The 27,703-nt window shown below is 45.1% G+C and overlaps 1 protein-coding gene across 5 annotated transcripts in view; it reads left to right on the forward strand.

The window, feature by feature from the left end:
- The window catches only part of COBL (cordon-bleu WH2 repeat protein), a 307,991-nt gene that overhangs the window by 158,246 nt on the left and 122,042 nt on the right, over positions 1–27,703 (forward strand). For all 5 annotated transcript variants that reach the window (XM_012496980.2, XM_012496981.2, XM_012496979.2 and 2 more), the window contains one exon: positions 23,197–23,370. In XM_012496980.2, coding sequence (XP_012352434.1) covers positions 23,197–23,370 — 174 coding nt within the window. The remainder of the gene's footprint in view (positions 1–23,196; positions 23,371–27,703) is intronic.

A 27,703-nucleotide genomic window follows, 5' to 3' on the forward strand; every position in this document is an offset into this window, starting at 1 on the left:
ACAAGTATAAAACTAGAATCTCACTTGCCTGCATATGGATTTAAGTTGCTTCAGAGACCAGAGAAGGTGAGAAGCAGAGCTCTCTGCCCCTCGGTGTCCTTTCCTGTCTGGGAGATGACATCTCCACCATCACAGTGCCTCGGGCCAGAACCCTGGGGTCCTCTTTTCCCCCTTTGCTCTCCCACTCCACCTGCAACCCTCATAGCGTCTGCCGCCTTCAGGATACATCCAGAATCTCACCACTTCGCACAGCCTGCCCTTGTCACCTGGCCCACGCCTCCTGGCGGCTCCACTTCCCAGCACCTGTGGTCTCCAAAGCCTCCTCCCCACCTCCCTGCTTTGCACCCTGCGGTTTCATGGGGCATCCAGAGCGCGGCCGCCAGGTGCGCGCGGCCGCCACATGGGCTGCAGAGAGCCAGCAACGCCGCCCCCGCTGCCCTCCTCCAAGCTCCTGGCCACCTCTTCTTGTGTCTTGATCCAGGTTCTTAAAAAAAGGAAGTGGACTATAGACAGGGCGTCCCGCACACTGGCAGTCCGCAAGGTCTGCCCTTGGGGCCGCTGTTTCTCAGCTCGCCTCCCTGCCCACACAGCCCCTGCACCCCCGCGCTGCGCCTTCCCTGTCCCCGGCGCTGTGCCTTCCCTGTGCCCCACGCCTTCCCTGTCTCCCACCCCGTGCCTCGCTTTCCCTGTCCCCCACCCTATGGACACCCCTGGCTTGAAACGGCAGGGGGCGCACAGGCCAGTGTGCTTGTCCCAGCATCGCGCTCATCTCCTGTTTTTATCTGATGTTACAGATTTCATTTCATTAGGAATGAGTGTTTCCTCCCCGACTTTTGCCTGCATTCTTTTCCAGCTCCTCCCTGGAAAAGGGCAGGGGCGGACACTTTCCCAGCCTCTCACCCTGCTCTGTTACCAGTGGCACCTGCCCCAGGGTCTGGGCCCCTAGGAATGCGTCCTCTACCCTGGAGACTGGGATCTTCTTAAATCCCCACTGCTCCCTTATTGTCTCCTCAGCTAGCGCCACCTTTGCTTCCCCTTCCTCTTCCTCGTAAGAATGCTAGGTGCTGGTCACATTTTCTTGATTTCTGCATCTTAAATATGTCCCAGGCGGACCTATAGTCCTTCCCTTTTCTTCCTGTTGAGCAATGGTTACAGGCTGTGGACGCGTGTGAGTGACGAGGCTGCTGGGCTGTATCTCCTCCCCCACCCTGCCCTTCCGCCATCCTGTAGGTTTGGGTCCATTCTTCTCCATTCTTTCAACATAAACTGCACCTTGAGGGTCTCTTCTCCTTTTTGAAATTTTGCATAGTACCAATTCATAGTAGATTGCAGAGTAAAATAAATAGAATAAACAGAAATAGTAAAATAAATAGAAATAGTAAAATAAATAGAATAATAAATAGTCCCATACCAATCATCCACCATTAACAAATGTTAATGTGTGTTTAGCTACATTTGCTGCATTATCTTTTTGTTAATGACTAAGAAACACAGCAGACACAGATGACACTGCCTCTCTAACACAACAGAACTGGCTGTCTTCTTCCTTCCCCAGGGGCAGCAACCCTTTTAAAAGTTTTATATTTTAAGAAATATAGTGAAAGAGTATCTGTCCATAAACAACGCAGAGCATATTTTGTATGTTTTAACAATGTGTGTGATGATTGTATTTTGTTTATTTCAATTGACAAATAAAAATTAGATATCAGTGCATTGTGCAACAGCTAAATCAAGCTAATTACCGTATCCACGACCTCACATACTTATATTTTTGTGGTGATAACATTTAAAGTCTACTGTTTTAGTAATTTTTAAGTATACATTCTTATTAATTATAGTCACCATATTGTATAATAAATAGACTTCCTGAAGTGATTATTTTCCAAAGTCTGAATTTTGACTTAGAGAATAAGAACAATGAATGTTGAGGGGAAAAAATAAGGAAAGAAAGAAGGAGAAAAGAAAAGAGAGAAGAGAGCAGAGTGCCTCCACTAAAATCCCTCCCCACATAGACACTTGCCTCCCCAACCACTTGCCCTGGACACACTTTGAGTCTGTCCCATCAGGAGACCAGGGGGCACTGGGGACACACAGAGGCGCCAGGCCAACCCCCTGCCCTCAGAAGACACCAAGGAACCCCTTGCCGGTGCTACGCAAACTCCAAATGCTCTGGCATTGCCAGGGGCCTTGTTTATTTTTTTTGAGGCGGAGTCTTGCTGTGTTGCCCAGGCTGGAGTGCAGTGGCGTGATCTTGGCTCACTGCAACCTCTGCCTCCTGGGTTGGAGCAATTCCCCTGCCTCAGCCTCCCAGGTAGCTGGGATTACAGGCCCACACCACCACGCCCAGCTAATTTTTTTGTATTTTCAGTAGAGACGGGGTTTCACCATGTTGGCCAGGCTGGTTTTGAACTCCCGATCTTAAGTGATCCGCCTGCCTCGGCCTTTCAAAGTGCTAGGATTACAGGCGTGAGCCACCGCGTCTGGCCAGTCCGGGCCTTGTTAAAACTCTGATTTGAGGTATCGGGGCAGATGAGGCACTAGGAGAACCAAGCCTGAGGCCCTGGCGAGGAGGTAGAGTCAGAGGGCTCGGTTCTCCTTGTGAGAATGGTGAAGGAAGGTCTGTACAGAGACGGCAAAGCCTCAGCTAAGCTGCCGATGCTGCTGTGTGGCTCCCTCTCTGAGAGGGGAATCCAGCTTAGGGGTACCTGTGTTTCTATTTTAAGTACAGAATAGTCTAAGAGGGAGAGGAGGGAGAAGGGTTAAGAAATGAAAGTTCCCATTCTTCAGCAGTTCCATTTAGTGATTTGAAAGTGCACCTTAACTACAGTTCATTTTGTGTGTGTGTGTGTGTGTGTGTGTGTGTGTGTGTGTGTAAGGGTGGTTTTTTTTTGACTGTACATTGGAAATGTGTGTTTAAAAATAGACTGAACAAATGACTAGCTATTTCTCAATATTTGACCCTCCATCTGGGGTGAGAAGAATCAGATAATTCTTTTATTTGCTTGGCTGAGAATGTTTGCCGTCCCAGTATTCTGGATCTGTAATTATATGGTGAGCGTAACTCCTTCGAACGACAGCCTCCAATAAAGCTGAATAATTCTGGGTGATGCTTCCTGCTGGGTGATTCCTGGGGAACCTGATGTCTCCTTCAGAGGAGACACTCAGGTGAGCTTTCAGAAAGGGACATTTCAGAAGTATTGGCCCTGAGCTTCATACTGAGATAATTTGATAAACTTGGGCAAGAATAACTACTGTCTGGACATCCTGGGCAGATAAAAAAGGGAAAAAAACAACAAGAAAAATAAAAGGGTAAGAAAGGAATTAATTTGCCTTCTTGGCTTGTAAATTTTGTGTGTGTGTGTGTGTGTCTGCGTGTGCAGAGTATTTTGGTTAAACTACAAAAATCGACGTTTAGTGATATATCCTAAGTGGATTGTCTTTGATATTTGTTTTCTTTTAGCACAGTGAATTTCTGTTCTATGTCGTCTGGATGATTTTCTAGCTTTATAGCAAAAACTAAGCAAATTATAAATACGGGTGTTTATGAAGCTTATTTCTTTGAAAATACGGTGGTTTACAGAGAAACTGTGATTCCCAGTTGCATTTGAATTTCCTTGATCTCTCTGTGTTTTGCTTGGTTGCATGGAGATTGGCAGAAGTGAATATTGATATTTTCATTACTGATGATGCAGGCTCCCTTCCATAAGAACCATCACAATGGGACCTATAGTAGATGCTTCAGGTCGGTTCTAAGCAATTCACACAGTAGGGCTTAAATAGTCCTGAGCAGATAATGTTTCTCTGTTTAGGTTTACTGACTTGGATACCACTCTGTTTAACACACACTACCCCATAGGTGTAGAGCTTCCGAGTGTTCCTTCATTTATGGTTAGGGGAGTTGAAATCTGTAGAAATGAAACCAAGGGTATATAGGAACTGTGCAGTCTTTTTTTTTTTTTTTTTTTTTTTGAGACGGAGTCTTGCTCTGTCACCTAGGCTGGAGTGCAGTGGCATGATCTCAGCTCACTGCAACCTCCACCTCCCAGGTTCAAGTGATTCTCCTGCCTCAGCCTCCTGAGTAGCTGGGATTACAGGTGTGTGCCACCACGCCCAGCTAATTTTTTTGTATTTTTAGTAGAGACGGGGTTTCACCATGTTGGCCAGGCTGGTCTCAAATCCCTGACCTCATGATTCACACGCCTCAGCCTCCCAAAGTGCTGGGATTACAGGCGTGAGCCACTCCTCCTGGCTGGAACTGTACAGTCTTTCTATTACCAAGTAAAACTCTTAATTGTCCTAAATATTGCATATTTTATGACCCAGGCAGAGTGGCTTCTGACCCTGTCTTTGCAGCCATCTATTGATAATTGGTTTGGCTGTGTCCAAAACCATCTCTGCCCCTTCTTCCAGAGGTTATCTTGTGACCTCAACAACCATTTATAGCTGAATTTTGTTAAAACGTTGGAGTTAATTGGGAGAAAACAGGTGAAGTGAATTTAAGCTCTATGAGGACAGAGCCATTTATTATTATTATTGCTATTATTTCTGATTGTTCAACTAATGCAGTGCCTGGAAACAAGAGTAGGAACTTAGATGGGTTCATTGAACGCATGCCTGCCTTGGTCAGAAGTGTAGCCAATGAGAACTGATCTCTGTCACAGTTTGTTAATACTTTATATCCCCTGTCAGAGACAGTCTCCAGTAGTGTAAGCAAAAGTTACACACAGAAAAAGGAAAATGGTGAATGCTGAAGCAGATGGCCTGGTTGCCCAGAACTCTCAATTTTGATGCAGAGATTTTGAATGATATTTTCCCTAGTGGAAATGGAAGAGGATATACTGAATTTTCTCGAGTGTTTTGTGAAAATTGCCCATGCCCATTCCTCTCCTCTTACCTGCTGGCTCCGCGCCTATAGGTTGGGATTGGGATGTGTGCCAGTGACGTAGACCCTAATGATACCCATGGACCAGCCACGAATTCTCAGAGAGGAGGGGAGGTGCCCACATCCCACCAGGAGTTATTCGTACAGAGGGTGATGAAAGAGAAGCCTCATTTTAATGCTTTTGCTGGGATATAATGACATCTATTGTTTTATTGAAGTACAGTCATGCCCCAGATCAGGATTTGCTGCCTCCATTAGAATCCTATTTGCTCCCCTGGAACTGTGAGTGATGTCAGCTCTGTGGCACCCTTCCTCTAAGCCTCTCAAAGCCCCTTTGTGCCTTGGCCCTCCGTGCCTTGCCCATGTTCTCTGCTTCAGTTTGCGCTCATAGCACATTGGTCTGTGCCTGTTCTTATGAGGTCCAGCAGCCAGCCTTAGGGCTGTAGCTTAAAACCACCCTCATGGTTTCTCCTCTGGCTTCCTTCTATGTGTGGAGAATATGCATGGACTGAGAATATCCCTTGACTGTGGCCAACATGTTAGTAAGGCTGGGCTAAGCTGCTGTCACAAAGGAAATCCCCAGAATTCAGAAGCTTGGATTCAGAGGCTCTTGGTGACTCTCAGGGGACTTGGAAGGTTGCATCTGCCAAGGTTGGAGGCACTCAACTTTCAGCAACATGAACCTCCACGACGAACACGGCCATCTGCTTCTCCGTCAGTTGGAGGGGACGCCGTGGAAGGACACATCTGTGAGGTCTCTACAGGCCAGTCTGGAAGTTACATGCACCTCCCATCCACTCTCATTTTATTGGCGAGAACTTAAGGACATGGCTCTATATTGCTGCAAAGGAGTGTGGGAAATAAAAACGTTAGCTGGCTGCCGTGTGACAGTACTGATATTGGAATCACTGAAAGGGAGAATAGAGGTGCTACTCAGCTGGCTGTCCTGATGTTACCCACCAAGCAGGGCCAGAGACCCTGTGGCCTCCTTACCACAGCAGCTTCCGTGGTCTTTTGTCCCCATTTCCTTGATGACAAGGAAGGGAAGGATGTAAAGAAGTCATGTGAGTTCACTGGCTGTCAGCAATCATATTGCCCATCTACTGTGTAAGAGAAGAGAAGAGAAGCCTATCTATGAGATTGTAGGTCACGGAGCATGCTGTTAACAGCAAACAGCAGTCACGATGAAATCTTCAGCAATGTTATTTAAATAACACATACTTGCAGGCAGCTTCTCAGTAATGAAACATTAATATACAAATGCATTAGGAATGATTACATTTATGGTTGCTTTTTAGCATAGAATAGGGATGACTTCTTGTTTTTACTTTATTCTAGTTATTTTAAAATTATTTGCTAACCACCTTAATTATTAGCTAGATATCTTTAATTATCAGTAATAATTAATTGGTAGCAATAAAGCAAAATTAACAGTACTATATTATTGAGAAGCAAGAGTCATAGCATTTTAAAGCCTAAGACCAACTTTTGTATGATGCCAGTGATGTGCTAATAAAAAAGTATCTTTTCTTTGTGCTACGAGCGTCTCACCGGAGTGGGCATGCATTTAATAAGATCTTTACAATCCCTCATGGCAGCTGGGACCCACAGAAGAGGACAAAATTAGAATCCAGAGTAAATTCAGTTAATGTTATGATATACAGTAGTAGGCTAGTGATAAGTAGCTCTTAGCCATATGTAAAAATGAAAATCTTCATAACAAAGGATTGTGGTTTGGTTCAGTTCATTGCTTGCCCTTTCAGAGGATTCTTGATTTGGGGGCCATGGGTGGCAGATCTAAGTTAGAGAATGCCTGGGCTGAACAGTTCGAGCATTCCCATTCAGGCATGAGAAACAGAAATGTCCCCAAGACCATCGCCAGCCTCTTCCCCGACAGGGCCCTGAATCCACCAGATAAATCATACAACAAGGATGAGAAAAGATGCTGCTTTCAAGCCTGTTTATATTGTCAATTAACTTGTATATGAAACCACTTTTAGTTTTGGAATTATTTTCTGCCTTTGCCAACTCTTAGCAACAGAAAACATAGGTAGGGTTGTAGGAAGCAACAGAGAAATCTCACAGCAGTGGATTTAACTGAAGGAGAAGAATACTTGGGAAACCTTGAAAATATAAATTAATAGCTTATTGCCATTTTTTTCTCTTGCTTCAGGTCTGGCAAATGTGCTAACAGAAGGGGCTGGACAGAGACGGTTTCTATAAAAATGCAATCAGCCCTATAAATGTAAATGTGGGAGTTGGCAGCCTGGGGGGTTCATGAGGCTTAGGAGGATGGGACAGAAGTGAACCATGGTACCAACTAAATTTGACTGGCGTGGGAGTCAGGGTAGCTAAGAAACAAGCTACAGATGTGAGAACTTTCCTAGTATTGCAAAGTAATTGATTTTTATTTGACTTATGGTTAAATGGTCCCCTCTTCCTAAATTTTGTCTTACCTTAAATCAGAATTCAACAGCTGTCTCTGGAGCACTTGTCATCTCTGCTCATTTGTCTTGGGCCTGTCCCTTGTGCCTAGTCAGAGTGTTCCTTTTCTTGTCTTGGAGTATTAGTCTATCTTGGCACTTTCCTGTAATGCCATAGTCCTTAAACTTTTAAGGCATCGTTATGGAATGTGTGCATCACAAAGTGTGACTTTTTGAATAAGAGCAGAGTTTGTCCTGAGATCATATGATTTGTGAGCAGGAAACGGCTATTAAGCCAAAATCAGATCATTAAAGAGACGTTTTGCTAATACACTGAGTTAAAGAATGGCCACAGGCCACTGAGGGTGCTGGCCATTGGTGAACAGCTGGTGGGCGACCCTGGCTTGTCCGTGGCGTCTCCCAGGAGGAGGCTGTGTGTCCAGCCTGAGCCAGGCACACAGAGCCCTTTCTGCCCTTGAAGAAATGATTCAAAGCTCTGTCCTAACCAAGGAAGCTGGGAAATAATCCTTTTAGTATCTGCTGGTATGATTGTTTTTCAGTTTGTCCTAAAGCCTGAGCTTCCTCTTGACCAGGAAATTACAGGGCTTACTGGACTTTGCTGCAGGCCAACTGTAATTACCCTAAATGTTTATTCCGCCTCTCTTTGTATGCTTTTATGAAGCTACCAGGTCATGAAGGATATACTCTGAATGGTTAACAAGGTTCAAATATCTTTTTTAAAAAATCAGAACGTTTAGTTTTTCACCTTCTTCTACATTCTTAGCCACACCAGTCACTTGTTAATATCTTATGGGGAGACTCTGGAAGGGCAGGTGCGATGCCAGAGTGGGGGGCAGATTTCTTCCAGTGGGCATTTCCTCCTGATCTGTGAAAGCCTAGAGGAGTGATGTCCACCTGCATCCCAGGGCATGGGAACTCAACATACTTCCAGGCGGCAGGTTGTAGATAAAGCAGAACTGGGTGGGATAGCTGCTGAGCTGACATACAGCATTTATACAGTTCTTAGTTGCCTGTGATGCAAGGCCAGAGGACTTGAACATAAATCAGTGCATCAAGGCTGAAAATGTTTGCCTATGTACAGCAGCTGAACTGAGATGGGATTTGACAATAGTATGGGAAAGAGCCGAGGATTTTCAGTGGCAGAAAGATCCACATCTGAAAGAGCTGTGTTTTTGTCTGCTTCATGCAAGCACAGGGTGCTGATTGACTCATTTTCTTTCCCTGACCATGGTCAGAGGTCAGATCAATATTGGGAGGAGTTGTCAGTGCTGATTTGGGGTGGGGAGGGGAGCAGGTGACTCTTGCTCCTGAAGAAGGGGCTCTGTGCGACCAGAAAGAACCAACTGAGCATCTGAAAAGAGTTTAAGCGTGGGCTCATATCTGGGTAAGAACATGACATCCCAGCTATAATTTTGTGCTAAGAAAAATAGAGCACTCTCCCCAAGATCTAGTACCTCTTGGCCAGAAGCAGACACTTCCCTTTGAGTTGTGCAGCCTGTGGTCTCTGCCCAACCTCGAGCAGCCATAGGTGGTCTTCATCTGGACAGTGAACTCAACCAGAATCATCTACTGAAAGTGGCCAAGTAGTTGTGTCAACCTGGCTTCATTGTTTAGGCTGAAAGAAGGTCAGTTATAGTTTCTGTTTTCTCCTGGAGTATTGGAGAATTGCCTGACTCCCACAGTTTCTCCAGGAAACCAAGAGAAATGTTAACATTTATGTTGAGGACAATCAAAATGTGAGAAGAGGAGTATAGCCATTTAATAATAATGATGATGATCCACGGCAGCTCTGTGTATTGGGGGAGCTTCCTGAAACACTGAATGGAGAAGATTACTGGGGTTGACTAGTGATGTCTCTCTTGGTGTGGGATGAGTATGAGAGGCATGCCGAGTGACTTCTCTTCCTTTCCTAACACCTACGTTCAATCATGAGCGCTATCAGAAATGTAGGAAGCTGTCTAGGCTGCAGGCCTTCTGAGTAAGAGCAGTAGACACTGGACTATCAGAGACTGTGGTGGACCAGAAGGTTGGGCTACTCTGCTAAGGGACTCCTGGGATACACAGGTCACTTAGCTGATGAGTGAGCCCAAGGTGTACACATCGTTCTGCAGCTCAGAGGGGCTCGGCTCCTGTCCCTTCCCCTTACAGTGTTTTTTTGTGGAAGGGACACATACCTTGTTTTCTGTGTGAGAGCGTGTGCATGCATGCCTGGAAGTATCTCCCTGGAGAATGCCAACTGCCAGGGTTTTAATGGAAATAAAGAAAACATGAGAAGTTCTAGAGGAAGTGATCACTTTTGTATTCTTATTTTAGACATTCTGGGCTGGTTGCAGTGGCTCATGCCTGTAATCCCAGTACTTTGGGAGGCTGAAGCGGGCGGATCACCTGAGGTCAGGAGTTCGAGACCAGCCTGGCCAACAAAGGTGCTGTTTACAAAGATGCTGAAACCGCGGCTCTACGAAAAATACAATAATTAGCCGGGCGTGGTGGTGGGCACCTGTAATCCCAGTACTCAGAGGCTGAGACAAGAGAATCTCTTGAACTTGGGAGGAGGAGGTAGCAGTGAGGTGAGGTTGCGCCACTGCACTCCAGCCTGGGCGACACAGTGAGACTCTGTCTCAAAAACAAAATACAAAACAAAAAGACATTTTGAGACAAATAGTGAAATAATAAATTTGGAATTGGGTTAAATCCATGTAAGAGTAAGTTCACCAAACACTCTAAAAGCAATGAGAAAATCAGTTTATTTGCTTATTTTTGCAACTCTACCAGCCAGTTTAAAAGTTGCCCAGAAAGTGGGAGATAAAATTGTAGACAAAGTGGGGATAGTGTTTTGCTTGTAGTGTGAAGATAGGTTCAGGAACACATGTCCCTTGAAGAAAGTGTGACTGGGGAGAAAGCCTGGAGCCTGGACAGACCTGTCTTTGACCACAGGTGGGGAAGGCACCACAGACGCCAGTTCCTGTCCTTTCAGGAGAAGTGATGTGCCCCTGTGGTATTCAGAAAATGGGTGTCTGCAGCCCTCCAGCAATCATCAGGAGATGACTCTGTTCATGAGAAGTGACAGACACTTGCACTTCACGTTGCCTCACAGAAATGGAAACAAAATCAAGCCAAGCAGCAGAACAGTGTAGCTGTGGGGCCATATGGGGAAGATAAATGCCCCTTCGGGCTTGGGGTTTATAGCAAACCTTGACATAGAGGATGTCTCGGGAACTTGGAAAACCACACCACCCAGAAATAGGGAGGTGCGCTCCCTGTATTAAAATTGGAATTGTGGGCTCGAGTGTTTACAAAGATAAGAGATTTTTTTGTGGTAGGGTGAAGTTATATATGTGTATGCATGTTTACACATACACAGAGTAAATGATAAGGGGGTTGGGGACGCCTGGAGCAGTGGTCCTCCAGGGGGGGTGTCTGAACGGCCAGCCTTGGCTTGGCCTCTGCTACAGCCCCCGCTGCCAGCACCCCACCTCCCTTCCCACACCTTGGCCTGGCTCTGAAGGGGTATTCAGGGGAGTGGATATCAGACAGGTGAGGCCAGAATGCCAAGAGCCATGGTCATGGAGGGATATGCATTTCCAGTTGGCAGGATTGCCAGGAAAGCGAGCTAAGGAAATTCAGGAGTGAGCCACGGAAAGTGAAGAAAATTTGGAGTAAGTCAAGGGCGTTTATGGCAGCTAGGCAGGAGAGGGGCCAGGACAAGACCTTGGCGACATGGACAGCATCCATGGACCAAGGCCTTGGAAGCTGCTGTGTCAGAGAGAAGATGGAGGGCAACAGGACCCAGTGGGCCACTGAGGGGTACCTGCAACTTGGGGAGAGGGAGACATTGAATAGCACCTATAGTTTTGCTTAAAAGCCAGTAGAGTTGTACCTTAGAAACCAACCAAAAGAGAATCTAACAGGAGCTGAGGTGGAGCGTGAGCTATGAGAGAAAGACGAAGCAAGGGAAGATGAGGGGAAATGGGTCCCCTTCCCTTTGTAGCCCACCCCCTAGTCACTCTGGCTGCCTCCCACCTGCCCTGTGCACAAACGTGTGAACAGTAAAATAGAGGTTCCTCTTCAAAGAGACTCTCCTCTCCGTCTAATTAGGAATAAATAGTAACTTCTCTTAGAAGCAATAATTTATTCAAAGACCTGTGCTAACATTCTTAAATATCTGCTAGCCGTAATAAAGAAATCAATGTGGCTGGGTGCGGTGGCTCACGCCTCTAATCCCAGCACTTTGGGAGGCCAAGGCGGGTGGATCACGAGGTCAGGAGATCGAGACCATCCTGGCTAACACGGTAAAACCCCATCTCTACTAAAAATAAGATAAAAATGCAAAAAACTTAGCTGGGCATGGTGGCGGGTGCCTGTAGTCCCAGCTGCTTGGGAGGCTGAGGCAGGAGAATAGTGTGAACTCGGGAGGTGGAGCTTGCAGTGAGCCGAGATTGCGCCACTGCACTCCAGCCTGGATCAAAGAGCGAGATTCTGTCTCAAAAAAAAAAAGAAAAATCAATGTACTTTATGTTCTTAGCTCCCACAATTTTGCCTAAATATTTGCCCTGGCATGCTTATATTAGTCCAAGATGGCATTAGGTCATAGCCTGTTCCTCTTCCTTATTTGGAGGTGTTTTTACCTTTCTCAGCATTCCACAAGTTACTTCTTCCTTTGTTCTCCTCTACCTTTGCCTCTTTTAAAAAGTTCTAAGTTGCTAGCCAATCAGGACAAATACAGAATGCGAGGTCCCGTTCTGGCCCGTGGAAACCAGATACAGCAGTAAGGTGAACGCGTCAGGTTATAAATGACCCTGTCTTCTTTGTTTGGTGTACTCTCCTGGCAAAACTGCTGGCGAGTGTACCCTTTCTGCAGAAAGTAAAAATGACCTTGCTGAGAAAATTATATTTATGTTCAAGTGCTGTTTCTTTACAGCACCAAGTAACAAGCATTTCTAACAAATGTGACCCATATAAGGCTGAGGGACCTTTTTGTGAGCCAGGACAAGGAAGGGCTTAGTGGATGGCCATGGGCAGGTTCTCAGTGTGCTGGCTCCCAGCTGTTCTCTAGAGAGGGAAGGCCACACCCAGCCACATGCAAGTCCAGGGCTGACACAGCCGCCCCAGGGCTGCAGAGTCCTGACTGAACTCTGAGAGGCAAGCCGTTCCCCTCCCCTCTGCAGTGCCTTCTGCTGTCCCTGTGCAGGGACCCTGGCCTGCAGAACACTTCCTGCAGGTTAATGAGCAGCCCCCTGCTGGCTCCGCATCACCATGCCCAAGGTGGGGAGCTGAGAATGTCACACCCTTCCTGGGGCTGCCAGGGGATCAGCAGCCGTATCTGCTCTCCAGCTTCCCAGTGGATCACAGCCCTCCTATTAAGTAACTTTTGTAGGTCTTGGGTTTTCCTCCTGACTGCTCTGACCTGCTCATCTTGAGTTGGAAAGAAGCGAGGGAATATCCCGTATTCCTTGCGACTCCCCCTCTGTACCACCTGCCTTTACATGAGAAAATGCACAGCTCTTCATCAGGCCTTCTAACTCTCCCTGCTTCCCAGAAATCTGGGCTATTGCCCCCCCCCCCACCCCCTCGCATTCCTGCACTAGCAGCTCCACGGCGGTCACCTTCCTCTGTCCCCTCTTTTTATTTCCAACAAGAGATAATATCTTAATGGGAGAACGGAATGGGGCATGGCAGAAGAGCTACAGAATCTGAGTCCCACAGGTCATGCCAGAAAATAGGAAAGGACTGGGGCTAAGTAACAAGATTGCCAGGAGAACCTCAAGGAAACTGCCGATTGCTTTGAAGGTGAACTTCATGGGTGACCTTGAGATGCGTATGCCTGGCAGCCCCTCCCTGCAGTCATGGGGATGTGCACTTGACCAGCCGTTATGCTTTGCAGCAATTCTAAAAGGAGGTGGCGGGGAGCCCCAAGGAGGGACTGATTAATTATTTGTTAATTAACAATAGAGTACCCAAATTTGTGAGTGATTTACTTACACAGACAAAAGCCATTCAGTTTCACCTGGAAAACGTGATTATTCCCTCTCTGATACACTTTTTGAAGAAGACAGAATGATGGAGTTGCAGCTCTTGCACAGATGCTGCTCAGAGGCTGGCACCTTGCGTGTGAAACCCATGCATATGAAATCATAGGGCTTGGGGCCAGTAAAAATATTGATGGCTGATGATCTAAGGCACTGTTCCTTAAGAGAGAATAAAAATGAGCCACCTCCAGCCTGGGCGATGTGCTGTGATGGTCAGGAGCAAAGGTCAGAATGGTGGGGCCCACTCTTCATTCCCAAACACAGATGCCTAGTGGGAGCAAACACACGGAAAGATGCCTCCACCTCATTAGTAGTGGGGGAAGTGCAGTTCAAAACCATAGTGAGACACCGCTTCATACACATGAAAGACGACTGTTCAAACAAAAGGAAAAAAATGTTGGCCAGGACGTGGATAAACTGGAACCCTTGTTCATTGCTGGTGAGAATGTAAAATGGTACAGCCACTGTGGAAAGCATTTTGGCTGTTCCTCAGTAAGTTAAACATAGGAATAACAGGCCAGGTGCAGTGGCTCACTCCTGTTATCCTAGCACTTTGGGAGGCCGAGGTGGGCGGATCACCTGAGGTCAGGAGTTCGAGACCAGCCTAGCCAACATGGCAAAACCCCGTCTCTACTAAAAGCACAAAAATTAGCTGGGCGTGGTGGCGGGCGCCTGTAATCCCAGCTACTCAGGAGATGGAGGCAGGAGAAGCTTGAACCGGGGAGGTAGAGTTGCAGTGAACTGAATTCGTGCCACTGCACTCCAGCCTGGGCGACAAGAGTGACACTCCATCTCAAAAAAAAAAAAAAAAAAAGAAAATAACATATGAGCCACAATTCTCCTAGGAATATACCCAAAAGAATTAAAAACAGGCCGGGCACGGTGGCTCACACCTATGATCCCAGCACTTTGGGAGGCTGAGGTGGGCTGATCACTTGAGGTCAAGAGTTCAAGACCAGCCTGGCCAACATGGTGAAACCCTGTCTCTACTAAAAATACAAAAAATTAGTTGGGCATGATGGCGGGCACCTGTAATCCCAGCTACTCAGGAGGCTGAGGCAGGAGAATCACTTGAACCTGGGAGGCAGAGGTTGCAGTAAGCTGAGATCGCACCACTGCACTCCAGCCTGGGCGACAAGAGTGAGACTCTGTCTAGAAAAAAAGAATTAAAAACAAGTGAAACAGTACACAAATGCTTATAGCAGCTCTGTTCCCAGTAGCCAAAAAGTAGAAACAATGCTAATGCCCATGAATAGGTGAGTGGGTAAGAATGTGGTATATGCATCAAACATTCAGCCTTAACAAGGAATGAAATACTGATGCATGCCGCAATGTGAGCAAACCTTGAAAACATTATGCTAAGTGAAAGAAGCCAAACACAAAGATCATATATTGTTTGATTTCATTTATATGAAACATATGGAACAGGTAAATCCATAGAGTCCAAAAGCAAATTGGGGTTTGTCCAGGACTGGGGTGGGGAAAGGGGATTGGGGAGTGTCTGCCTAATGGGTACAAGGTCTCCTTTTGGGATGATGAAAACATTCTGAAACTAGATAGTGGTGATGTCTGGATGATAGTGTCAGTGTACTTAACACCACGGATTGTATGCTTTAAAATGGCTAACACGGTTAATTTTATGTTATTACACACATTTTGTTATCATAATTTAAAAAAGGAAAACAGCCAATGCCTGGTCCATCTCCGGGGTTTCGGATATGCTTGGATTGGTGTACAGCCTGGGTGTGCACATCATTAAAGCTCCAGGGAGTTCTGTGCAGCTGTTTGCGAACCTCTGCCCCAGAGCCAGCCTGTCTGGCCCCACCACTTCCTAGTGTGTGACCTTGGGCAACCAGTAACTCTCTGTACCTGAGTTTCCTTAGCTGTGAAATGAGGACCATGTAATTACCTTCCTCATAGAGCTGGTATGAGGGTCAAGTGGTTTAATACATGTAAAATACATGTCTGCACACGAATCTATCACCATTTTCTGAGTCTGGAGTTTAGATTTCCTCCCTAACCGGCTTAGTTGTTCTCTTTGCACCTGGCAGGTGTCAGCTCACATGCCGCCCAGGTGGAGAGACCACACTTCTGCTAGCCTGGGACAGTCCCAACAATGCTGATGTCACTGCATTCTTTCCCATTAGGCTTCCTTTAGGTCACTTGAAAAATAGTTCTATTTTGGATAATAAATTATGTGGCCACCCTCTTAACCCTCTTCTATAGCATGCTACATATAGGTAGTGATGAATGGTAAGTCCCTTTAGCAGATTAGAGAGGGCAACATTATAAACAGTGCATCAGAGAATTAGTCTGCTTCCCCAGAGGAGAGGCTCTTGAACCACACGGCTACTTTTCCTGCTTCTTAAAAAATAAATCCTACTTTTCTTGAAAAGAAATTCTGCCAAGGAAGAAATCTGATCAGCTTATTTCCTCCACTCATGACTCAGTTACCTGGAGTTACAGGGAAGCCTTCCTGATTTGGTACACGTTTTAGAAACAATCATATTTATTGCACAGGAATTGTTCCGTTTTTTGTTTTGTTTCTGTGTCCTGTAGTGGTGCCATTTCAGTCGGCACCCAGACCTGCCCCATGCACATCTACAGCCGAGTTTCTCATTCCTTTCCTGGTCTAGTCCATAGTATTATTAAAATGCTCATTAACAGAATGCCCACTTAACACGAAATACTTGGTTTCATTTGGAGAAATCCATTTATCTGGAGGAGGGCTACATATAAAATATCACTCTTGATGAAGTATAGAAAACTGAACTTATAAGTCAGTTATTCAAAATGTGTCACCACATAAATTATGGGAAATTTTACATGCGCATTTGAGAGGGAAAAACCTTCCCATTTTCATTAGGATTGTATTATTTATATAAATTGGAACCTCATTTTTCCCTGAAACTCTATCTAATTGAGTTTGCTTCAGCTGAAATCTCACATCTGACCAGAAGCAGTGACACACACACACACAGACACACACACGCATGCAGACTGAGGCATGCCCTGTGAACATCCTTTCTGTGATGCTCTTCTCTGCTGCTGCCAAGCCCCCACTCCTTGCTTTTTAATTCTGGTCAGTCACTACTCTGCACATTATGACTTAACCTTTCATAACCTTCTCTTGCCTTATCCTTCCCCTTTGATGCCCTTCCTCTTACTTTTCCTCCTCCACCTGCCCTGATGAAGTTTGCACCATGCACTGCATCTCTCCCTCCCCCTAGCTTGGCTGGAGATGAGCTTCTGCGGTCTGCTGTGGCCACTGTTATAGGATCCTGCCTGCCTGAGGACGCACATCGCATGTCACCCATCTTTGAAGCACCCCGGGACTCATTTCCTTTTTAATTTACAAGCTTTTCAGAAACTTCTGCCTTTCTGAAATTGTCATTGTTAAGCATTCTAAACATTCAAATGCCTCGCAGATGGTCCTGCTTCATAAGACTGAAATACTGTCTGATAGCTCACCTTCAATCCTGTCTTCCAGTTTTGTTAAGGGAAAATAAAATACCAGGTCGGGCGCGGTAGCTCATGCCTGCAATCTCAGCACTTTGGGAGGCCGAGGCGGGTGGATCACTTGAGGTCAGCAGTTCAAGACCAGCCTTTCCAAGATGTCAAAACCCTGTCTCTAGTAAAAATACAAAAATGAGCCGGGCGTGGTGGCACGCTCCTGTAATCCCAGTTACTCAGGAGGCCGAGGCAGGAGAATCCCTTGAACCAGGGAGGCAGAGGTTGCAGTGAGCCCAGACCACACCATTGCACTCCAGCCTGGGTGACAGATTCTGTCTCAAAAAAAAAAAAAAAAAATCAAATACCAGTTGGATACTCTTTGTTTGCTCATTTTAAGAAAATGTCTTGCCAGGCGAGAAACCATCAGAGAGCTTATGTGACACGGTATTTTGTTGGCTGAAATATGCATCCAGACCAAATAGCCTCTGCCACTTTTCTTCTTCTAAATACTTAAAATGCCATCCCCCAGGCGTTCCATGGGGGCACTTGGCCAAAAAAGAGCGATCGTTTCCTACTCGCCTCACCCTGTAGAAATGAGATTCCTAAGTTCCATTGTCCTGCCCATTCATGGTGTTCAGTTCACATGAAGCTGGCATGCTTCATGGTTCTATCTTTGCCACTTCCTCAGAATCAGTGCAGGATTTCCAGGATGCCAAAAGATAGCTCGGGATTTGGTTCAGGGATTCAGCTTAAGTAGTGTCTGTCAGGAAGGCTGTGCCCTGAGGATAAGGAAATGCAAAGACAGAGAACACCCTCTTGGGAAGGAAAGTCGGCCTTGCCCTTACCCAAGACTGTGCCAGCCACCACAGATGAGAAGCAGTATTCTCCCCATTCTCGCCTCACCAGGAGCTTTGACAGACCTGAGCTGCTCTGCCCAACAGACCCCAGGGAATGCCCGTTTGCCTCATCTGGTTTGTGTTGCATTGTTCTGCCTTGAGTCCTGTCGACACCTGGATCTGAAGAAAAGCCAGTGTGGATAACAGGTTCTGGAATCTTCCCTCCCACTTGATTCTTTAACAAAGCATTTGAAAAAAAAAAACAAAGGTTGTAAAGCCTTTCAAAAGGGGGCAGCATCATCTAAGGAGAGGAGGCTGCAGGCAGCAACAGGAACATATTTCTAGTTTCATCTTTCTAGTTTATTCTATCACTAGGGAGCTGAGCCATCCTGAGTAGCTCAGTCTGGGCCTCAGTTTTTCTAGTTTATTCTATCACTAGGGCACAGAGCCATCCTGAGTAGCGCTGTCTGGGCCTCAGTTTTTCTCACCATCAAAACAGCAGACATCATGCCATTTCTAAGAGGATCTGATCCCATTTAGAAGAGCCTATGCTGAGAGGATTGTTGATTGCCAGCTCAGAGTATACTTATTGTAACCAAAACATGTCCCTTAACCTTGAAATAGAAATCAACATCTGAATTCCTCAATAGCCATGTCAAAAGTTCTACTCAGGCTTTTGGTAGACTTGATTAAATGAGTCAAGATATAATTGTATTTGTAGGATGGACACCTTTGAGAAGTGGAAACAAAATGATCATCTGTTTTAAAAAAAAAATCAATTTAAACAGATTTCAGGTACAGCATCTCCTGTTTGTCCCTGGAAGTGTATTGTGCAGTACAGTAGGGGGCTGAAGTCCACCAAGCCCCTTTTTGTTGTATGAACAGATTGATCCATCTTAGGCTGTGTGATGGGGGTGCTTGTGAGGCAGCTCTGTGAGGATCTCTTCAAGAATTTTGGCAAAGGGAAATGAAACATGGCAGTCTGTGCTGACTCGAAATAGGGATGTTTACCTTGAACATGCTCAGCTTCTTGTCTGGTACTGATCTCTGATCAATTATAAGTCAATGAGCAAGGGAGACAACGTGTTCTCTGCGGTACCTGTGAGCCCTAAAAGTATTGCAGGGACACCCTGCACTGTCAGGGCCGTGCCCCTGCTGCCTGGTGCTAGCTCTGCATAGCTCCTTGTCCCTGTCAGTGGAGTAGTGTTTTGTCGTCACAATAAAAGTCAAATAAAAGGAAAATAAGCTTTGCTGAGATGAATACATTTTAAACAGAAGCAATCAAATATGTACATATATATAAACACACACACACCCATGCATACATAAATGTTTGTGTGTGTGTAAATTTAAAATTAGGAACCATGTCAAAAGCACTTGTGGCAGATGATACTGGTTTTATTTTGAGCCGGCACTCAGATCTGGAAACGGTTAGCTTCCTCGTTCTTCCTGTCTTCTCTCCCCAGATGTGCATATGAGGGTCAAATCACTGATGTTTTATACTGAATGTAATGATTTAATTGGCTATCAGTGGTGTGGTGACATGGACACAGAGAGTTTTGCATTGTCTTTGGTGGGCGCCATTGAATTCGACTATCCATTGAATGACAGCAGCTGGCCTGGAGGAAGTTTAAATCCCACCAACCAAAGTCCCATGAAGCCTGAGACAGAAGGTTTTGTTTGCTTAGTTTTCTTTTCTGTTATTCATTGCTTTTTCTTAATGATTTATCTGGTTGCACTTGCAACTCCTGAGAAAATTTGATAAGATCATGACTGCCAACATCTGTGGATTTTGGTGCCAACCTTTGGTGAGAGCTATGACTCACTTCCCTACAAAAAAAGAACTTGATATTAAAAACATGTATATATTGACAAGCTTGGACAGGAAACCAAACCTCTCTTGCAGGCAAGCAGTGGCCTGTCCCTCATGAACTTTGCCACTTTGTAGCAGGAGACAACCACGGAAACTGGGATAATTGGGGGGGCCAAGCCGTTTTGACTCCAGACTGCATGCGTTAAGCTCTTGGTTTTCCCTTTGACTTCGTATTGATATGAGTCAGGACTTTAAAGGACTCAATACTTCACAATGTTTTCCTCCCACATTATTCTGTGGATTGCTTTCTAAATTCTGCACACAAATTCCAAAAGTAGGGAAAGCAGGAAGACAGAAATGAAACACAAGTATTCTCTGGACAGCAAAAAGTTTTCGGCTTCCCATGGGTTGAAGGTTGAGAAACACTGTTGAGTAGCAGAACTGAGGAGAGGGCCTGGTGGCTCAGGACCACTGGATCCTGCAATCCACCTCCTTGGGAGCATTGTGGGAGGTGGGAAGAGATATTTGTTAATTGTGTAGAACAAATTAGGGGAGAAAAATCATCTGTTCTATTGAAATTCAGTTAAGTTCCAGAGTCACAGATGAAGGCCTCATGAGGAGCCCATTGTCTGAAGATAATATCAGGACTTCTAGGAGGACTTGGGATGGGGTGCACTTTCGCCTTCTGACTTTCTGCCATTCAAGGTCATCTCACTGTGGCCCTCATGAGGTCATTGTCACCCAAAATAGGTATCAGAGAAGAAGAAAACCACATATATTAGACACTTCTAATGTGCTTTATCTAAATTACCTCATTTAATGCTTGTAACGACTTTGAAGGCAATGGAATTTTCCCCATTTTAAAGATGGGGATGTACCTACTATATGGGGTCTATTCCCATTCCTTACCTTAAAAAGTAGATAATGCAAAATGTCCAGGATGCTTATGACAGCAAAAAAAATTATGAATTAAAACCTGAAATCAATATGCAATGGAAGGGGGCTGTAAAGTTCTTTTAAGGGATTATTCTGCACAGACCTTCCTTAAGTGCTCAGGGCACTTACGGGACAGAGGTGGATTCACAGCAGTGTTGAGTGATCAGTCAGGCAGGCATAGTTGTGGTGAGGACCGAGGACAAGAGGAACTGGGAGTTCCATGTCTAGACAGGGTGGAGTGAAGACAAGCAATTAGATATGTGGTTGTGGAATGCACTGCCATGGACATCGTGTTTCTGGGATGTCAGATGGGGCATGTGTGCTTTAGAGATAGCAGGTGGCATGGGTAGAGGTGTGTAGTTCTTTGACTACGACAGCTTTAAGCATCCTCCAAAACGTGTGTTCACATGTGTGAGTGCACGCCTGTGAGTGTGTGCACATGTGCATGAGTGTGTGCATGTGCAGTCACTGTCAGCAGACGTTATGGATGAGGAAACAGAACAATGTGGAAGGTCCGAGTGTCCATGCTCTGGCCATATGCTAAGTGACTACTGATGAGGAAAGATGGGGTTTGCATTCCCCCTGGATCTGGGGGTATTTGTACAAACCAGCCATCCAGCAAAACACCTTTCCAGCTCCAGAACTGTGAATAGCAAAATCCCTTCTCTGGTTTGCTTCCTGTGCTTCATTTAGTCTTCTAGATCCTGCAGGGTTAAATAAATCTGAGTTGCGTCTCCCTGAGTCCTCACTGTTGCCATGGAGGTGGATGTAAGGCAGAGTTTATTTTGCGTGGCTTATTTGCTTAGTAATGACTATGATGGCTGCAGAACTCAAGGACTCAAGGGAGCAATTTACATTTTTCTGTAGGAGCCTAAATAGGCATTGACAAGATTTCTGGGTGTTAGTTTCTTTTCTGTTATATCACCGTCACCTGTTTCCTATGGGAACTCTGTACCTGATGGCCAAAGCATCAGGCATCATTCATGTTCAGTGTCTGCAGGGAAGCACTAATGGCGTAAAAAGCAGCCTTCATGGAGTGCTTTGTCCTTTGGCTTTAATATTTAAGCACAAGAAAATCTGTGACTCAATTTTTTTTTCAGGAAAACAAATGATAGTATAACTGGCAGAGCAACAGCATTTGTGTCTGAGCACAAATAATACTGGGCTATTGTTTAATACGATGGATTTCCTTTATATCTTCATTTTAAATATGGAGAACTAGTTGTTCAAATGAAATCTTACCGACAAGCTTATTATGTAAAATATGAAAGCATAGTGACCCAGAGGGTCATCTGTCTATTCATTCAGTCTGAGGAAGGTTGACTGAAGGGCCCTCCACCTACCAGGAACTGTTTGGAGCTGGGATTACATACAGTTTTCAGTAAAAATGAGTGATAATTACTGTCTTCATTGCATTCATATCTTAATGGGAGAGAAAGATACAAACAAGCAAGTATAATAATCATAAAATAATCATAATAGCTAACACATATTGGGTACTTAGTTTGCGCCAAGAACTCCTTTTTTTTTTTTTTTTAAGAAGTGGGATTTCACTCTGTCTTCCAGTGACTCCAGCATGGCTCACTACAGCCTCAAACTCAGGCTCAAGAGATCCTCCCTCCTTAGCCTCCCAAGTAGCTAGGACTAAAGGTGTGCATCACCACACCCAGCCAATGTGCCAAGAACTCTTTCAAGCTCCTTTACATCCAGTCACTCATTTGATTCACATGATAGCTTTGTAATGCAGGAACTATTATTTACCCCACTTTTACAGGAGATAAACTGGGGTAGGGAGAAATTTAAAAATTGCCCATGGTTTGTATCTTACTCCTGACACCAAAAAATACCTCGTCTAAGGTCAAAAGAAGGAATCGAACCCAGGCAGTGTCTCCAAGATCTGTGGGCTTAACCCCTTTACTGCATTGGCTGTCAGTGTTGACTGTGTCCATGGTAACCGGTGCTGTGGAAGATCTGCCAGGGCTAGGAGAGAAGAGGCACCAGGACACAGCATGGTACCATCTTGTTTTCAATTTGAAGTTAGAGTGCTGGTTCTGCTGGTTCCCCAAATGCTCTTTATGCACTAGCACTTACATGATTCTATTAAGCAGACCTTAGGGAGAAAAAAGATTCAAAAAGTTTGTGTGTCCTGTAGCCTGCTCCCCCCTGGTGTAGAAATTGCCCCTTGAGAGCAATTAGTTAGTGTGTTGGTTTGTATTTCTTTCAGCTTATTGGGTATCTGTCACTAAGTACTGTACTGATGGTCCTAGACAGTCTTCACAACATATTGCTTATACCACATTGTCAGTTTTCATAACTTCTGAAAATTAGAAGAAACATAAGCCCCCTCCTGGCAACAAGTGGAGTACTTCCCAAGATGACTGAGACTGTTGGTGTCTTCCCCATGAAGATGTATTTCTTGATCAGTTCCTTCCTCTTTTCAGTGTCTAAGAGCTCATTCTGACAACGGGTTAAAGTTTTAAGGAGGCCAATTCACATGTGCAGGTTGGTCAAGAGGTTTAAATGATTCTAGCTGCTAAGTGTTCTCTTAGTGGCTTAAAGAGTCTACCATCACCTTCATGATTAAGAAAGGGAGCCTCACAGCATGAGTCTGTCCTGCAGCATCTTCTCCAGCTTTCCCTGGAAAGCTACAGGCAGGGCTTGCTCAGGCCATTCAAGCTGACTGCAGAAACAGCTGCCATTCAAGCTCAGGTGGATGGATTGGAACTTTGTCTTCACATGTGAGCATTCATACGGGGAGAAGTCATCTCATACTGATTTGGTTTTCTGTTTGTCTCTTCCCCAACAGGGCTGTTTAACGACACCCAACTCCCCATCCATGCACTCACGTTCCCTTACGCTGGGTCCATCCCTCTCGCTGGGCAGCATCTCAGGGGTGTCCGTGAAGTCGGAGATGAAGAAGCGCCGAGCCCCTCCTCCTCCAGGTTCAGGGCCACCTGTGCAAGACAAGGCATCGGAAAAGGTAGGGCAGTGGGCTGTTCTCACAACCAAAGCATCTTTTCAGTGACACCGTTGATTCTTCCAAAGCTCCCTGGGAACACAGTAATCCTTCATGTTTGTGGCTGTAGCGACTGGAGTGTTGAGGGCAAATATTTAAGCTTTATTTAGAAGTAAAGGCAAGATGCCAGGAAGGGCTCATGATTTTAACTCTGAGAAGCTGAGTTCCCCAGGGCAGTCAAGATACACCCAGCAGCCCAGTCCTGCTCCCCACACACCCTAATATGTCAGATTCACCATGCAGCTGTAAAGATAAGGATGCGGTCTTCTTCCCTGGACTGAGATGTTTCTGACTGACTGCATCCCAGCTTCCTGTGGAGGCAGCATGCCACAAATGCCAACATTTACAGAAAGCAAATTCAGAATCCATTCATTCTGTGGCAGGACTTTATTTCCTAACTCTTGTCACTTGTGTCATGTGGCCTAGCCCAGTTGCATAGTTTGAGAGTGTCACACCCCTGCTAGTCTTTAGGTTCAAAGCCCCTTTTTGCTCATTTGCTCTCAAAATATCCTAAAAACTAAGTCTGTGCCTCCTGAATGTGAGGCTTGGCCCCTGGATCTTGATTAAAAGTTATAGCAGCAGATACCAAATGGCAGGGTCCTGACATGTCATGTAATTTCCTTATCAGCCTGCTTGTCGGTCTGTCCAGGTAGTCCGTCTGTCCATCTATTTTTGCAAGTCAGTCCTCTGGACATCCATCTCTGTTCCTTCATGGGTATTCTTTATCCCTGGGTCTCAGAGACCATCCTTCTCCCATCCTTAGTCCTTCATATCCCTAAAAATCTATCTGAAAAGCCTGTAGTGCAACACATTTTCAAAGAGAATATTTTTATTTTTGCGTCTCTTAAATATTTTCTAGGCCAGATGCAGTAGCTCACGCCTGTAATCCCAGCACTTTGGTAGGCCAAGGCAGGAGGATCACCTGAAGTCAGGAGTTCAAGACCAACCATGGCCAACATGGTGAAATCCCGTCTCTACTAAAAATACAAAATTAGCTGGGCATGGTGGTGCACGCTACTCAGAAGGCTGAGGCAGAAGAATTGCTTGAACTCGGGAGGCAGAGGTTGCAGTGAGCCAAGATCACGCCACTGCACTCTAGCCTGGGTGACAAGAGAGAAACTCTGTCTCAAAAAAAAAAAAAAAGAATATATACATATATTCTAATGAAACTGACTTATTTTGAGTTCTTCATGATATATGAGCTGTGTTTTCATAAAAAGAAATTTAGGCACAAATGGTACCTTTTTGTCGTATGCATCCATGATAAGATGATGCAAATGGAAAACAAAGCTGTTTCTTCTGATTATCTGCAGTGTGTCTCATTAATTTACTTGGATGTAGATTCTGAACTTTTTTATAGCGTGCAGACCATATTGATAGCATTGGCCTTTCCCAGCTACATGCCCCTGGGAATGTCTTTTTACTTTGGCTTAGGATAGGAATTTCTTTAGTTAGTAATAAAAAGTATGACTTCCAGGATCAATATTATGTCAGCTTTTTTCTTTTAATAAGAATTGTATTTTCTTAATGCGATAAAATGTAGATGGTGAACTGTACCAGCATTTTAAAAATTTCTTCCACCCAGAAAAGATGTTGTATTTTTGTGCATTTAATGTGCTTACCCACAGTGGATAAAGCCTGCTTGAGTGGGAAAATGTGCAGTAAGTAGAGAATTGGGAATTCTGAATGAAAAATAAATAGTACTTTATACCCTGTAGAATGAACAGAGTTTCCTCTGAGGCAGTAAAAGCTTTTTGCTGAAATCTGTTTTATTTGGCACAGAATGCGTGGAGAAATTGGCTCATGGAAACCGTCCTCCTTTTTAAGCATATGAGTGGCATATGGATTAGATTTAAGCATTTGTTATGAACATGCTTTTTTAAACTGAAAGGTATTTTTTTATTTACTAATTTCTGGGAAAAGAACCCAAAAATGTATTGTCGTCGTTGTTGGGGAAGAACGTCAATTCCTTCTTCATGAACTTCCTTCCATATAAAGATAAGATGTTTGTTTGGGAAGCCTTATTTATATGCAACTGTTACTAACACCAGTGTTCTGAACAAGGAGGAAAGGTTCATTTTCAGGGACATGACTAGTTGTAAGAAAATGAGAATGCCTACATTTGTATATTTTAAAATATTATTTTGTATCAACCAGTTTAAAAAATTCAATATTTGCTTCTTCAAGTTCTAATGGTGGGATAATTTTAGCCATCCTCCAGTTCATCTGAAAATTTTCTAAAAATTGTAATCATTATGTTAGTATTTGTCACCTCATTATGTATTCATAATTTGATCATGTGTGTTTATTATTTCTAAAGGTATTTTTTGAAGAGGTTTTCCCAGAGGTGTTAGAGCCTGGAGGTGACCGAATGCTCTCCTCAGACCCCATGGCTCTTCCCACAGTACTGTGAATGCAGCTTTTATTATGTGGAAACTTCAGACCAGAATGATTGATTGTACACATTAAGGCACCTTATGCCCTCAGGATTTCTCAGACTTGAGCAGGCATCAGATCACCCAAAGGGCTTGTTAAAACACATTTTTCTGGGCCCCACCTGAGCGCTGATTCAGTAGGTCTGGATGGGGCCTGAACATTTGCATCTTAAGTGCTGCCGCTCTGGCGAACCCCACTTTGAGAACCACCCCTCCATAGCAAACTACCTCCCTCAGCTGCTCGCTCTGAATTTTGACTACTCAAAGGCAACAGATCTGCTAAGAGATTCTTCAGTAGGAAAGTTACCTGAAAATGAATCCATCTATGCTGTAGAATAATAATTATATGCAGTTTTCCATAAAGTTTGCTTAGGCCTAAAGTTGTGTGTTAAAACACATCAGTAGCATCCACTCCTTCTCACTGGGACCCAGGGAACCCTCATCCGGGAGGAGAGAGGAATTGTCTGTTCTGCACAGGATTTTCTTCCTGCTTCATCTCCTAGGGCCCACACTGTCCTCTCACCATCGTGCCGTGTACAGAGGGTGAACTCTCCCTTTGTCCTGGACCCTAGGCAGCTGCTGGAATTCTTGCTCGCTGCTCTTGCATTTGGGTTAGAGCCCCCTTCCTATACTGAGTGATATGGTTTGGATGTTTGTCCCCTCCAAATCTCATATTGAAATGTGATCCCAGTTGGAGGTGGGGCCTGGTGGGAGGTGTTTGGGTCATGGAGATGGATCTCTCATGAATGGCTTGGTGCCATCCCCATGGGGATGAGTGAGTTCTCTCTCTGGTAGTTTACCTGAGATCTGATTGTTTAAAAGTGTGTGGCAGCCCCGCCAACCTTGCTCCCTCTCTCACCATGTGACATGCCTGATCTGCCTTTGCCTTTCACCATGGGTAGAAGCTTCCTGAGGCCTCACCAGAAGCTGAGCAGATGCTGGCATCATGCTTCCTGTACAGTCTATGGAATCATGAGCCAATTAAACCCTTTTTCTTTGTAAATTACCCAGTCTCAGGTGTTTCTTTAGAGTAACACAGACTGACTAACACACCAGGTCTTTAGCAACCCATCCTGAAGGAGAGTTTGTTTTCCTCTTATTTGCTCATGCTTTCCTCACTTGTTCTGCTTTTGGGCCAGGATTAAGATTGTGAGTAGGGGCTGTCAACACAGATGCCTGGGTGGGCATCCCTCTGCTCATCTCCAGTCCTGAGTTTCCTCTGTAAAATGGGAACAGTAAGAACAGCACTAGCCAGTGATTGCAGTAGTGGTCAGACATAGATCTCATGGCACTTGCCTGGGTTCCGATCCCAGCTTGGCCAGCAGTAGAAATGGGAGCTTGGATGAGATCGCCCTTCTCTGTGCCTTGTGTCCTTAGGTGTGTGCTCTGCATAAAGGTGGGAGATGAGAGCTGGCCACAGTGCAGTGGGGGACAGAAGTAGCCAGCATGCCTAAAGCAGGGAGGGCAGGGCAGAGGGGGTGAAGGGTCCATGGCCCCAGCCGGGGTTCTGTATTAACCGAGTAGCAGATTATATTTAAAAATCGAATTTGTTATTGCTGCAAATACCAAATGTACAATTAAAAAATCACCAAGGCGCTGCAGCAGGTTCATTCTGTTAAACAATACCAGCATCCTCTCCTCTCTTGGTGGTATTTTCCCTTCTCAGCCACAAACCACAAACACCCTACTCACTATTCCATACCTTCTGAGGATTCTAGAGAAGAGAGTTGCTCATCCCTTTCAGTCCTGATAGCTTCTGTTTAAGAAGAAGAAAAATCACCGGGCATGGTGGCTCATGCCTGTAATCCCAGCACTTTGGGAGGCCAAAGTGGGCAGATCACAAGGTCAGGAGTTTGAGATAA

This window comes from Nomascus leucogenys, chromosome 17 (assembly GCF_006542625.1).
Source record: "Nomascus leucogenys isolate Asia chromosome 17, Asia_NLE_v1, whole genome shotgun sequence".
NCBI lineage: Eukaryota > Metazoa > Chordata > Mammalia > Primates > Hylobatidae > Nomascus > Nomascus leucogenys.